General features: G+C 36.5%; 2 protein-coding genes and 1 long non-coding RNA gene across 17 annotated transcripts in view; 2 read left to right on the forward strand and 1 right to left on the reverse strand.

Annotated features, from left to right (window-relative positions):
- LOC147840401 (uncharacterized) overlaps positions 1-14,252 on the forward strand; it is a 615,523-nt gene that overhangs the window by 505,923 nt on the left and 95,348 nt on the right. The gene's annotated exons all lie outside the window — the stretch shown is intronic.
- Positions 1-14,252, forward strand: part of dpy19l1l (dpy-19-like 1, like (H. sapiens)) — a 754,017-nt gene that overhangs the window by 85,558 nt on the left and 654,207 nt on the right. The window lies entirely within an intron of this gene.
- slc4a7 (solute carrier family 4 member 7) overlaps positions 1-14,252 on the reverse strand; it is a 77,184-nt gene that overhangs the window by 61,273 nt on the left and 1,659 nt on the right. For 3 of the 14 annotated variants that reach the window (XM_087287680.1, XM_087287679.1, XM_087287674.1), the window contains exon 1: positions 6,463-6,868. The exons of the other annotated variants lie outside the window; for them this stretch is intronic. In XM_087287680.1, coding sequence (XP_087143806.1) covers positions 6,463-6,525 — 63 coding nt within the window. In that variant the 5' untranslated portion in view covers positions 6,526-6,868. Of the gene's footprint in view, positions 1-6,462; positions 6,869-14,252 lie in introns of those variants that run through there. 14 annotated transcript variants of the gene reach the window in all.

A 14,252-nucleotide genomic window follows, 5' to 3' on the forward strand; every position in this document is an offset into this window, starting at 1 on the left:
CCAGGCAGGTGTGTTGAGGCAAGTTGGAGCTAAACCCTGCAGGGACACCAGCCCTCCAGGACCAGGATTGGTGACCCCTGGGTTAAAGGAAAACATGTTTATTGGTTCAAAATGTATCACCTCTTTGTAGTTAGTGTTGGCATTATATATAACCTATATATAAAACAATCACCAGACAGATAAATACAATTTCAATAAACACTTTAATTGTGCAAAATACAAACATTCTTTTCTGCCTTTTGCTTATCTTGAGCAGTCCTTACAGGATATGGCATCAAGTACACAATCAATAACTTAAATAGTCAAGGAAATACCCTTTAAACTGTTTAGGAAAAAATCTGCAATGAAAATAGAGCAAAATGAAATTGCACTGAACAAAATATAGTGCAAAAATAAGCTTAATCTTAGCTCATCTATAGGCCAAACAGGGTAGGTAGGTAAATATTGACATATTATTATTTGCATACGTCATATTAATAGCAGTAAGTTAAGTATTTGTAACTTTAGGTGTTTTCTAAAACAAAATGTTACTTTTATTTTCTCGTACCCAAACCTTTACATTTTCGCAGCTGTAGCCTCTCTAGCCCCCTGAAGCAAGGTATTGAGTGATGGACAGCTAATATTAACCAATCCATTTGCGTTCAGTTCAAGAGCAGTGGGTCAATCAGAAGAGCATGAAGGCGGGGCAGACATTGCGGGATTTGTTTACTGCAGCAAGTTGACATGTCAAACTATTTCTGAGTGCTGCGTTTAGCATTTTTAGGAGCAAAGAAGACGTGAATGTCTCCTAAATACGCACAGCAACAATTTTATGTACTCGCACAAATGCTCTCAAATATATTTTAAGCTCGTATAGATTAAATTTCAGGCGCATATGCAACCAAAATTATCCCAATTTTGAGACCTGCAATAAACCCTGAACAAAACTTCTGTGCCCAAATTTTTTAGGCAGTTTGCAATAGAAGCATTGTTAAAAATTATTTATTCAAAAATAATCTAGTTAAACAAATCAACTGCTAACAAACAAGTTGATTGACTAGTTGGTAAGAATGACTAGTAGTCTACAACCACTGCACACTTGATTAGTAAGAATGACTAATCAACAATCACTGCACATAATAACTAAAACAAACAATAGACACAACCGTGTCCTCTGGGCAGCTGCATGACTGGGATGATGTAACCATGGGCAGATCACATTCACAGCTATTCTTATACTCAAACTATTTCAGGGCACATTTTTCTGAGCTCACACAAAGCAGCAGTGTAAAAATAAAGTCTGCCATTACTAGCCCACAACTGCGTAATCTGTTAACCATCAAAATGTGATAAAGCCAAAAGTGATATGCAATACAATCATATTTACGGAATCATATGTGAAATAACCTTAAAAATACATGGAGATGGAACAGAAAAGACACAAAACTATTTTGAAAGTTCACCAGAAGCCAAAAGAACTGTTCTCTTTTTTTTTGTACAATTTACATAATTCCACTATATTTATATGTTAAATTAAAATTATTAATAGTTTTTTGGCACTGTTTGTTGAATGCTTTTTGCAATTTAACCAGATCACAATGTACAGTGTAGGGATGCAACAATTAACGAGCTCCTATTACGGGTTTTTACAAATGAGCTTCCATGCAGTGTGTCACACAGCACTAAGTGAATAAAAACATCCAGCTGAGGTTTAAATCTGAAAGTGCAGCATGTTTAAAACTATGATTCTGTAGCGAAATAGTCGACTCCGAGTCAAATAAACGAATCGAGTTGGGGTTGGATCTTTTGCCTGAACGCATCGACATCAACACGGTACATCACCAAATATTTAGTTCCTTTCTGGTAAAATGTGAATGCACTTTCACTTCAGACACTAGCAGAGGCGCGGGGGATCAAGGGACTGATCATAGCATGAAGATGACGTTCACTGACAGATAAGGGTGTCACGATCCTCCAAATCCTCGATTCGATTAGATTTTCGATTCTAAAGGCACGATTCAATTAGATTTTCGATTATGAATAATTAATTAATTAATGACCAATTAATTATTTGTAGCCTACCGTTTAAACTACCTGACCTGCATGGTCTTTGTTTTACCCATAAACAAATCATACAGTAAATGAATAAAAGGCAAGATAAACACATAATTACCACCTGTCAATCACTTTTTCTGCAGGACTCGTGAATAGGCAGTGATCTGTGTCGTTATAATGGCGTCGGTAAAAAAGACGCACAACCAACAGGAACCAGCCAACAGTATCTGAGGTGTTCGCTAAAATGACTAAGTACAAGTGAGTGAAAGATTGAAGCAGTCCTCTGACTGCCTGGACCTGCTGTCTCGAGCGCAAGGCTGTGTGTGCGTCTGTGTGGTCACGTGATGTGCATTTTCAGAGGTAGAGAGGAAGGAGGGCTGCTCAGAAATGCTACACGCCACTGTGGATGTCAAATCGTTGTCGTTCTAAAATGCCATTTACAAACAAAGACAGTGTAAACAGGGCCTGAGTGTGTACTTTTCGCGAGCGGATTTGCAACGGGGGCGGGTGGAGGATCGCGATGCCGGTGTTGTCTATCAGACGAACCGTACGTAATACGTACATAGCACGAACGTTGTCAACATAACTCACTGGAAATATAAAATGCTTACACACCGGCGACTTCATTGAAAGAGGAGAGGGTTTAAGTTCTGTCGACGGATCTCCTGCTTCTGCAGTTTAACAAGCACTTCAACAAGCCTCTTTTTTTCCCACTTGGCAAGCCAAGCTGACGTGACATGGGGGTGTGGCAGCATCGACGATTCTATTTTTTGATTTGATAATCGAAATTGAGCATAAATTTCGATTGATTTCGATTAAAAATCGAAATAGTGACACCCCTACTGACAGATGGAAATTCAGCTGAGGGGAATACAGGATTAAAGTTCATTTTCACAACAACACCACAGTATAGCCGACCATGTGCTGTGTTTGTTCCTGTCATTTTTCTGATTTTGATACAATAATCTGCGCTGCAACGCAGGATTTGCTGACCATTTGCTATTGAAGGAGCAGCAGAGACTATGGGACTTTGACAGGGACTTTGTCAGTAACAGTTCAAATGGACCAGTTTTTTCTTTCTCCAGATCATAACATGTAAGTGTGATTAAAATTGTTGCCTCGTTTTGTGTAGTTTGCAAAATATATGTTTAATTGTGTGTTATAGGTTGTAATCACCCAGTGTGGCTTGAAATCACTTATCTATTATCAGTGCTTGTACTGTATCGCTTAGGTTAAATCTGTATAGGGTTATTCACATATCGTGTCCAAAACCACGTTAAAAACATGACGTGTGCTCCTTACGTTACCAATTTAAATGCATTTCTGAGCTAGTGATCCTCTGCTGTTTGTTGCTATGGCCACCATCAGCTGTTCCCACACACACACTGTGCAGTCAATTTTCAAAATAATTCAACTTTTGCCACTGTGTGGATTAATACTGAATGTGTGTTGTTGTTGTTATCACTTGGGGTTAGGGTTAAGAGAGTAATATGCTGGCTTTTAACTGCATTGCTTTATTGCATTCCTGCATTGGGCTCTCACACACTTCCTGCTACTTCATACTGTAGCCGTGGTGGGCTTTTCTCTCTGTCTCACTCTGAACGCAGTCGACCAATCACAACAGACTGGGTCATCGGTCCAATCAGCGCAGATTAGATTCACACTAAGGAGGGATTTGGGAACAAATGAATCGCTGAATGACTCATTTGGGAATCGTTGGGATAATTAGGTAAAAATAAATGTATAGTATAAGACACTGAAAGTGTTTTTTGACTGCACGCTGTTGATGGAAACCCCCAAAACCAAAATATGACTTTTCACGATGCAAAATAGGGGCTCTTTAACTGATTTCACTATTAACCACAGCTCATTAGTTTTGCAATCATTGGATCCATAACATTTTACCTTCACGTGTAAGTGATGCCTTAATTATTAATGTTTAAATAAATCTATTATGAAAATAAGCTATAAAAAGCAACTGTGAAATTACTGCATTCCATAGAGTTAAAAAAAAACAATTACATAATTAGATCTAGTGCTTAAATTTTCAAATGCCTCAAAAAAATTTGACACTGCATTGACAGTTTGCCCTGTTGTTCATTTAAGTCTTTTAATATTACAGTAATTTAAGAGAAATAGGGCTGCTTCTATAGTTTTCAAAGTTAGCCAAGACTGATTTGTCAATAAGTAAATAAGACTTCACGCAATAGTGGCACTAGTAAGGTGTACCTAATAAAGTGGCCAGTGAGTATATTAGAATTGCTTTAAGTTCAGATTCAGAGTGACAGTTTTTTTTTTTTTTTTTGGTTTGTTTTTTAATATACAATGGATTTTTTTTCAACCCTAATTCTTGTATTTTTTTAAATACAGAGTATCAGTTTCTTTAGTTAAATCACTGTCTATTAAATTATTATTAGTAGTAGTAGTAGTATTATTAGTAGTAGTATTATTATTAGTAGTAGTAGTAGTAGTAGTAGTAGTAGTGGTAGTAGTGGTGGTGGTGGTATTAACAACAACAACAAAAACAACAACAGCACTAGAATGCCTTATAAACTGTACTGGAATTATGTTGCTTCAAAGTTCAGAAGTTAGATGACGTAAGCTCTCTGCATTCACAGAGAGCCCTGTCCCATCACAGGCATCTGTCCAGCCATTCCTGAGTGCCATAGCATCAGATATCACCCAAAGGGCAAAATGCAGCCAAGGGTACAAGATGGATTTAAAATATAAACCACAATGACACATGAAAGGCGAGGCGTCTTTGAAACCTAAAGACATGCTTTGTCCTTTTTTTATCAGAATACCACTAAATTTCACTCCTTATTACATTAGAGCAATTCCATGCAAATGTCAACCTTGCCAAAAAAATTTTCACCAAAATAGGAAAAACCTCTTCTAAGTTTTTTGTATAGGCTTGTATTTTAAAGTAGGGCAGAACAATATATCGTTTCGGCATCAAGATCACAATAGGATCATTTGCAATAACATTCGCAATGTTGAGTCTTAATTATAGTTTACTATTTGCATGAGGATTTTAAAATCTTTACTGTGCTGCACTTTGGTAATGTGACTAAAATCCACATGCTCCACATCTCTTAATTCGACTTCAGTTTAGTTTAATTATGACCTTAATAGAATTTAATGAATCAAAAATCGCTGTTTACATGGTCAACTCTTAGAGTATTTTCTTAATCATATTAAAATTGGATTATTAGTGTCAAATGTAAACATACTTACTGTTTATTTCACTTGTATCTTTTTCTGTATTGTTTTTATCAATGATCATAGATCGTTTTTTTTTTTCTTATATTTTATGCATGACTCACTTCCCTAAAAAATAATCTTTAGATATTAAGGACATTTAGTAAAATTGTATCAATATCGCATTATACAGTCACTGACCACTTTATTAGGTACACCCATCCAACTGCTCGTTAACGCAAATTTCTAATCAGCCAATCCCACGGCAGCAGCTCGATGCATTTAGCCATGTAGGCACGATTTGCTGCAGTTCAAACCGAACATCAGAATAGGGAAGAAAGGTGACTTAAGTGACATTGAACATGACATGGTTGGTCTAGGGTTTACAGAGAATGGTCTGAAAAGAAGAAAATATCCAGTGAGGAGCGGTTCTGTGGGCGCAATTGCCTTGTTGATGCCATAGGTCAGAGGAGAATGGCCTGACTGGTTGAGCTGATAGAAAGGCAAAAGTAACACCTCAAACCATGAGGCTACAGCAGCAGAAGACCACACCGGGTGACACTCCTATCTGCTAAGAACTGAGGCTACAATTCGGACAGACTCCCCAAAATTGGACAATAGAAGATTGGAAAAACGTTTTCTGGTTCGGTGATTCTCGATTTCTGCTGCGACATTTGAATGGCAGGGTCACAATTTGGCGTGTGGTGGTGTCGTAATGGTGTGGGAGATATTTAAGAGCCAATTTCACACCTGTCACATCCACAAACAAGCTTTTCCCTCATAAATGCAAAAATGTCAAATACAATAAAATCAATCATTTCTTTTGGGTTGTGCAGTTTAATTCACAGAATTTCTACAAAGTATGTTGTCTACTGCAAACTTGCATACCTTTTTGGTCACATCCATAAAGAATGTTTATTTTCCTCTTTGAAAACATTAAATAGGTTTACAGATTGATATTCTTCTGATCCCATAACTCTACGGTTAGAAGTTTTAAAAATAGACACAGATGTTTCAATATAATGTTAACATATTTCTTTGTGAATGAATGTTTTCAGTTTTTACTGCAAATGTCACATTCATAATACTGGAATTGCTCATTATCAAAACAAAACTGCTGAGCAAACGCGAATAGCAAGCCAAAGTATATTCCATGAGCCATACAGAATCTCTACCATGTGCCGAGCTCAAGAAAAAATGTATACATGAATGAAACCAAAAACATACCGAAGAAGCTGTAGCTCCTATGGTGGTCCTCATATGCGCAACATCTCCCCAGAAGTCCTGCATTGTTCACAGACTCTGGGGAGGGTCTTCAAAACGTTACCACAAAAAAAAAAAAAAATATCAACACTTAAACCAACAAAAACTTCAATTATGTAGTTGCTCGGGTCCACAGATATTGATAATGATCCCCTATTCTACAGATTAAGTTAATAAAACAATAAAAACTAACAGGTTCAAATCAAAATGGAATGACAAGCTACTGTACACTAAGGATCTACTGAAAAGGAAGTCTGCAAGCTGAAGCAGCAATCTGTTTTACTCAATATCGGACTGTATCAGCGTATGACTAGGAAGCAGAAGTGAGAGAGGATCCTGCAAGACGCTGCCAGTGCACGCTTTTCAAACTGACGTCGGCTGGGTCTGACTCCTGGTTGCAAAGACCTCAACATGAGGAGTTATTTATATCTGAGAGCTGTTTTTAGTGTGTGTGAGAGAGGGTATGTTGTTGTGAGTGTGCATGTGTTTTTCCACGAGCATGGGTAGTGCTTGGGTTTAAACAGCATTGGAGCTATACATGGACTGAGCATGCCATTGCAATGAGGTGTTAAAACACACTCGGGGATTAAAAAAGAATGAAGTATCACAGGCTACTTGCAAAGGTAATATTATAAAATCACAATGTAATGAGAATAACTGGACTATACTTGACATTAGCATTTCGCAATGTTAAAAACAAAATACAACTTCAGCAAATTTGATAGTGAAATTAGGGCTGGGCAGTTTGGCCTAAAATGGATATCTCGATTAATTGAACATTAACTCGATTACAATTAATGAATGATTATTTTATTTATTTATTTTATTTTTTGCCATCAGAGTTCACAAGTTTTGTACAGTAAATATGGTCACATATCACAAGTGAGACATCTTTCATTTAAGGGTGCATAAAATTGAAGTAAACACCCACTCTCTACTATATATATGATTATTTATTGAACATCAATGCTGAACAACTGAAATTAAAACACACATTGACTAAAATGCAGCTCTCTACACCATCCACCCTCGTCACCTCTACCAAACCAACCAATCACAAAGCTTGTGCTATGTGACGTTGTGACGTGAAACCGGATCACCCAGAGTAAACCCAAGCCAACACAGGAAGAACATGCAAACTCCACACAGAAATGCCAACTGACCCAGCTGAGGCTCGAACCAGCAACCTTCTTGCTGTGAAGCAATCGTGCTACCCACTGCACCACAGTGATGCCTCGAAATAAAAAAAAACTTCTAATTGTAAAATGCTGCTGAAGATCTATGTTTTCAACTAGACAAGCTTTTTGATAATAAATGAAATCATTATAATTTAGAAACATAACAGAAAAACAATGAACTCTTTCGAAAACTACAACAACAACTAAAACATGAATGTTATTTACACATGGTATAAAGCATGAACCTTTTTGATTTGAAAGCAGAAACCTTTTTCCTTGAAAATGATTATTTTAAATTTGTTGCACATGTCTTTAAAAATCCTTGTAAAATGTTCAGCAAAACATGTATGATATCGAATGTAAATGAAAATGAGATCGAACACATAATGCTAAGCTATAAGCAAGCAGACTGATACTATGCTCATGAAGAGGAAGAATGCAATACCTGTTGCCCATGACTACAGAGTAACCTTTATGGGAAGTCGTACTATTTAGCCAATGAAGCTGTTAAAGCCTGTAATTAAACCAGAGAAGCTGCAAAATCTGTATGAATGCAGGGGGCTTAAGCAAAGAGTAGTAAAATCAATAAAGCCCTATTCAAATCTAGGAGGAATCCCTGTTAGGATGGCTTGCCTGTAAGAAAAAACAAAATCTGAACAAGATGTAGGTGGATGAGGATTTACTGTATAGCACCTTCTGTAATTTGTTGTGTTGAGCATTTCCAAAGCAATCCCATTTTTGAAATTTGAAAATACTAAATGTAGGTTTGCTAAATATGATCGCATAAAGACATTTTTAGTTGAATATTAATATTTAATGTCAATGCATCGCTCCAGAATTACATTACATTGAATTACTGCTACCCTACAGGCATCTTTCACTTAAACCGTAGTAAGCAAAACAAAACCACCAAGCATTTTATGATTACTAATGAGGACCAGGCAACAACTTAGTTTCTAATAAAGCCAGATAAATTAGAAATATCAGTCAGCTCAATCACACCGATTGCATGCTAGTGTGTATTTGTCAATTAATGCTACTGGATTGAGGATTTACAGAAAAGTAACTAAAATAAGAACAAGGTGAAGCAAAACTGTTTTTTAATATTTAATTTTTAGGGAGTTTAAACCTTTATTTTTTTAGGATCAGCAAAGGACCTCGAACCAGGAATCAAACTCAGGTCGGTGTGAGCACCTCAGTGCGATGAGTTGACAAATTAAACACTAGGATATTGGCGCCGATAAAACAAATTTTAAATGAATTCAGGTGTGAATAGTGTACACTGTTGTAATATGTATGTACACTGTTTTTGATTTTATTTGTGGTATAAAATGAGTGACGTTTGTGTAAAGACAAGGTGCAACCAAGGAAGTGGTTGGAAATTGTGGATATTATGGTCTAAATTAGGTTGTTGTGTATTTTGTTTTACATTTTATCTGTCCTTGTTTAATTGCACTGGGCATTTACACAATGTAATCTGTGGAAAGAGCAGATAAATTTCACATAAAAAAAAAAACAAACAATTTTTTTTTAAACGGTAATAGTTTATTGACAGCTAGTCGAAAGGCATCATATACCAGCGTTGCCATGGCAGCACAGTAACGCTATTGCAAGCAGCAGGAATGAGTATACAACATAAGCTGTGTCTCATTTCAGAGGCTGCATCCTCTGAAGAATGCCTTCAAAGCGAACTGCGTCATCGTGGAGTGAGGAAGACTGTCTCATTTCAAAAAAATTCAAAGACTCCTTCAATTGCAGCCTCAAAATGCGTTCTTTGTTTGCCAGGTAAAGAAAGATACAACTGGTGGATCCTTTGCGGCCTCGAACATCCCAAGATTCATTGCACGCTGATAACGGCAGGACGTTACAAGAAAACTGCAGATTAAATGTATTAGGTTTTATCTGACTTCTATCTATTTGACTGTTATCTAAACACATGTAAAAAAAAAAAAAAAAAAAAACTCTTAGCTAAGAGCAATTTTACAGATAGTTTACTTTTTTTTTTGTATATGTATGGAAAGGAAATCTATTTCCAGGTTTTGTAAACCTTGTTTTGCCATCAGACCGCTTAAAATAAGTTTCAAAATTACTTTAAAATAATCATTACAAATTTTGTTATGACTTATTAACAGCAGCTGTTATGGTTCCTAGGTGACGAGATCTATCCTCTTAGGCTGAATTGTCCGATTTCTAAATGCTCGGTTTGGCTTGTGTAGACTTCGAAGAACTCACCTTTGAAGACTGCATCCTTCGAAAGATGCAGCCTCTGACAGGGTTTCTGCAGGTTTTAAGTCAAATTTAAGACTTTTTGAGTCCCTTCAAAACCATTATGAATAAAATTTTAGACTTACAGGGCTAAATACTAAGGATTTTTCTAAAGGCCCAGTTACTTCTGTAATAGTTTCTGTATAAAATGAAAGATCATATAAAGGGCTGTGCAATTAATCCAAATTTAATCAAATCGCATGTTATTTCTTTATTTAGGAGCCATCACAGAATTGTTGCCACGGCTTTTAGATTATTGAGCTGAAGCTTGAATTAAATTAAAATCAGCTTGAAGCTTCAATTAAAATCGCAATGTCAAAAAATAAATAAATAAATAAAAAAAAATAATAAATAAAAAAATAAAAAAAATAAAAAAAATAAAAAAAAAAATCGCAATTAGACATTTTCCCTGAGTCGCACAGCGCTAAAGTAAAAGTTTTTTTGCTTTAGTTTTCTTTCCCGTTTAGAAAACTTAATTTGGAGGATTTGCTCTAAAAAAAAAATTCTAACAACTGTTTTAGTATCCCTTAATAAAAAATTGTAATAATTAAAATGCAATATATATAAAAAAAAGTTGAGATGGATTAGTCATGCCTAATGGGTATCTTTACTTAGATGTAGGAAAAGTAAGAACTGTTTAAAATTATTTAAGGCCTACAACACTATATATTAGTGAATTTAAGACTTTTTAAGGCCTAAAATTTTGTTTTTCAAATTTAAGACATTTTAAGAATTAAGAACCCACAGACACCCTGCGCTGAAATGAGACAGCTACTGAAATGTCATGTTGGCACATTATTTGAGCAGACCGATGTTCCACACACAAGCTAGGTGATGCCAATCTTGCACTTTGGTTTGTGCAGCAGCAATAAAAGTGTTTAGTGCATCATTTTCTGAGTCTGTTGTGAAAGCAAAGCAGGAGGGAGAGTGAAATCAGCTCACTGAACTGACTATTTTTGGTGGTCGAAATTTTGCTGCATCAGTGAAATTACCATTTCCCCTAACGCACATTTAGATCATTGTGCCAACACCATGCCTGATGAATACTCAGTTAGACAACTGCATTTCCAAAAAATCAGAGTCCACCGTTGTAAAATGCATGAGACCGGAAAGACTAGCCGTGATTTAACAAAGTGAATGTGTTGACTACTACATGCAGACAGGAGGTCACAATGCTTCATACTACTGTCCCAAACTACTCTAAACCTGCTGAGCTTACGGCTGTGCCCTCGCTGGCTTTATCAACAGCATTGTCTGCCTGGTCCCTGCACCCCCGAGAGCTGCTGATCCTCCAGCCAGAGAACAATGACAAACTTCCTGTCTAATTTTCCATCTGAACCAGTGCTGTAAAGTGACAATGCCACAGACTCAATGAACCATGAAATCTTACCTCATCGACACAATTATGGGATCACTGCCCTGAAGACACCTGAGTGATGGAGAGCCGTAAAAAAAAAAAAAAACACACAGGTGGAAGATGAAACAGGGTGTTTCATACCAGTAAACAGAGCACTAACTTTGTTTAGTGTCATCAGTAAACAATAAACATACTTATGCAACAACAACCCACACGCACTTCCTCATCTGGATTTCAGACAAACTCAGATTTGCTATTTGAACCAGCCTTAAACACATTACATAATATTGACAACATACATAAACCAAGACTGACAGCAGTGAGGGAACACAAATGGTAGCAAGTCAAGGATAGTTATCTTAAGGTTTTGTTAATATTAATCACACTTTACAAGTGTTTCATGGTGTATAGATAACATCAGCGTAGCAATGGCCCACTGCTTATAGTTTATATGAAAACATAATCCCGTATGTGCTGCTTTTCTCACTTTGAAAAGATAAGCCAAAAGTAACTAGCTTGTACTGTGTGAAATCAAAGACTCTAGAATACACAAGACATTTCACTCGTATAGTTTTGAATGGGGAAAAGTGTAACTGTCAATATGGTGAATGAAGTCCCACCTACTAGTACAGGAGCCAATCATCGATCGCTATAGACTAACGTTTCTCCGAGGACAAGCTTAGCCAGATGTGAGCTTTTACGACAGGTTTTGTGGTCAACAAACACACTAAAATCTCAGCGAATACTTGTTTCACAGATATAAGAAATATATCCACATAAAGCTTGAAATCTGTACTTTTAAATGAAGCAAGTGCACTTGAAAACAAATGTTTTTTGGGTTTTGTTATCTGTATGAAATGAACGCGAGGTACAGTCGGTTCTGTCAAGCGCACATCACATGAAAGCAACTACTCAAACGCTCCACAAATTAGTAGACAAAGAATGGCTGTCATTTCTGGAAGTAACTCACCATCAAGACCAAATTGTGAATTAATAAAAAAATTGTGACTGAAAAAAAATGATGTCTGCAAAATTGTTGCAAATAATTTATATGGGTTGAATTTAATCAAACTAATTAAGTTTAGTAATGTTCAACTTTTTTTTTTGTTTAAATTCAACCCAAATCAATTGTTTACAATCACTTAACCTAAACGAATTTAGTAAATCCAAGGAATCATCTTTGAATCATTTTTTTCAGTGTACTTCTGAAGGCCAGCGCAATCTGACAAAGCATAATCCAGAGGATGATAACACTGCCAAAAATTAGGTTGGTGTCGTGATCTCGTTTCTTTTGAGAGCGCATGAGCATTAGCTTGGGCAACCTGAAAAAATGCTGATTTTGTTTGATTCGAACGTTTAGAAATGAAACTTATGAGACTGTATAATGTCAAATATATAATGTAATCAGAAGCTTGGCAAACAGTTTTAGAAAATTAGAAGTTTCTAATTTCTCTATTGTGGAAATACTACCAGAGAGGCGTTTCAAAAGAAAAATCCTCCTATCAGTACATCCCTAACGTCTAATCGAAAGCTACTATTATTGTTACGTTGAGTAAGCAATGTAATACTGTATGCGTTTAAACATACATAAGGATTGAAAGAACATCAAGGCCGTTTGTATCTACTGGAAGGAAAATTTTTAAAGGGAAGAAAATAAGGGAAAGTAATTATGGCTTTGAAAATTCAGCTTTTTGGAAATCAAAGAAAGACGGAAAGAAAGGGTGCAGTCATACACACATGTAAATATAACAGCAGTAAGAGCGAATAATCAGTTGTTCACTATACAAATTGATGTTAAATTAGTTTACATTTTAAGATGTCTATGGCTGACAGACATAACAAGTGATAAAAATGGTTGGGTTCACTATTCAAATGTATGTTAACTAAGTTGACATTTAAAGATGTCTTTAGCTAACAGACATAACAAGTGATAAAAAGGAGTGAATTTTAAGTCTTCGTGCCCTGAAAGTATAATGTGATTGTGACTTCTGCAGATGATAAATAGGTGTATTCCACTCTCAACTGTTAATGGTATCAGATCAAAGAGGAAGCAACAAAATGCAGTATAGGCCATGCACAGTGTGGGGTTACAGTAGCTCATGCGGAGATGAACAGTGCACAGATGTCACCAATTTTCATCAGAGTCAATAGATACAGACCTCTAAACTTCATGTGGCCTTCAGATTAGTTCAAGAACAGTGTGTAGAGAGCTTTGGGGAATAGGTTTACGTGGCCAAGCAGCTGGATCCAAACCCTCCACTACTAAGTGCATAGCTAAGCATTGGATCATGTAAACCACTTAATCACTGGGCTTTAGAGTACTGGAAAGGTGTTCTCTGGTATGACGAAAACACATTTCTCTGTCAGGCAATCTGAAAAATTACTCTGGGTTTTGGGTTGTCAACAGAACTGTACTGCAGTGTAGTTTGATGGAGAGAGGATTATGTCGCGCGGTTGGACTTGGCCCCTTCTACTGAAAAGAAACTCTTAATGGTTTAGCATATTAAAAGATTTTAGACAATTTCATGCTCTAAACTTTGCAGGAACAGTTTGTGAATAGCCCCTTGCCGTACCAACATGACTGTGCACTATTGCACAAAGCAAGGCCCATAATGACATGGATGAGCAATGTTTGGTGTGGAGGAATTTAACTGGCCTGCACAGAGTCCCGACCTAAACCGGACTGAACAGTTTTGGGATGAATTACAGCAGAGACTGTAAGCGAGGCCTTCTCATCCAACATCAATGCCTAGCCTCACAAATGCGCTTCAAGTGGAATAGTAAACAAAATTCCCATAAACACACTCCTTAACTTTGTGCTAGAATAGTGGAAGCTGTTATAGATTGAGCCAACTCAATATTAACCCCAAAGGATTATAATTTACAGTGAATTTAAGGTCCATTTTTTTACAGTGTGACAGTTGTAAAAAATGTTTTAATTTTTCTGTGATTAA

The sequence above is a fragment of the Danio rerio genome, chromosome 16 (genome assembly GCF_052040795.2).
Source record: "Danio rerio strain M-AB ecotype USA chromosome 16, GRCz13ab, whole genome shotgun sequence".
NCBI classification, from domain to species: Eukaryota; Metazoa; Chordata; class Actinopteri; order Cypriniformes; family Danionidae; genus Danio; species Danio rerio.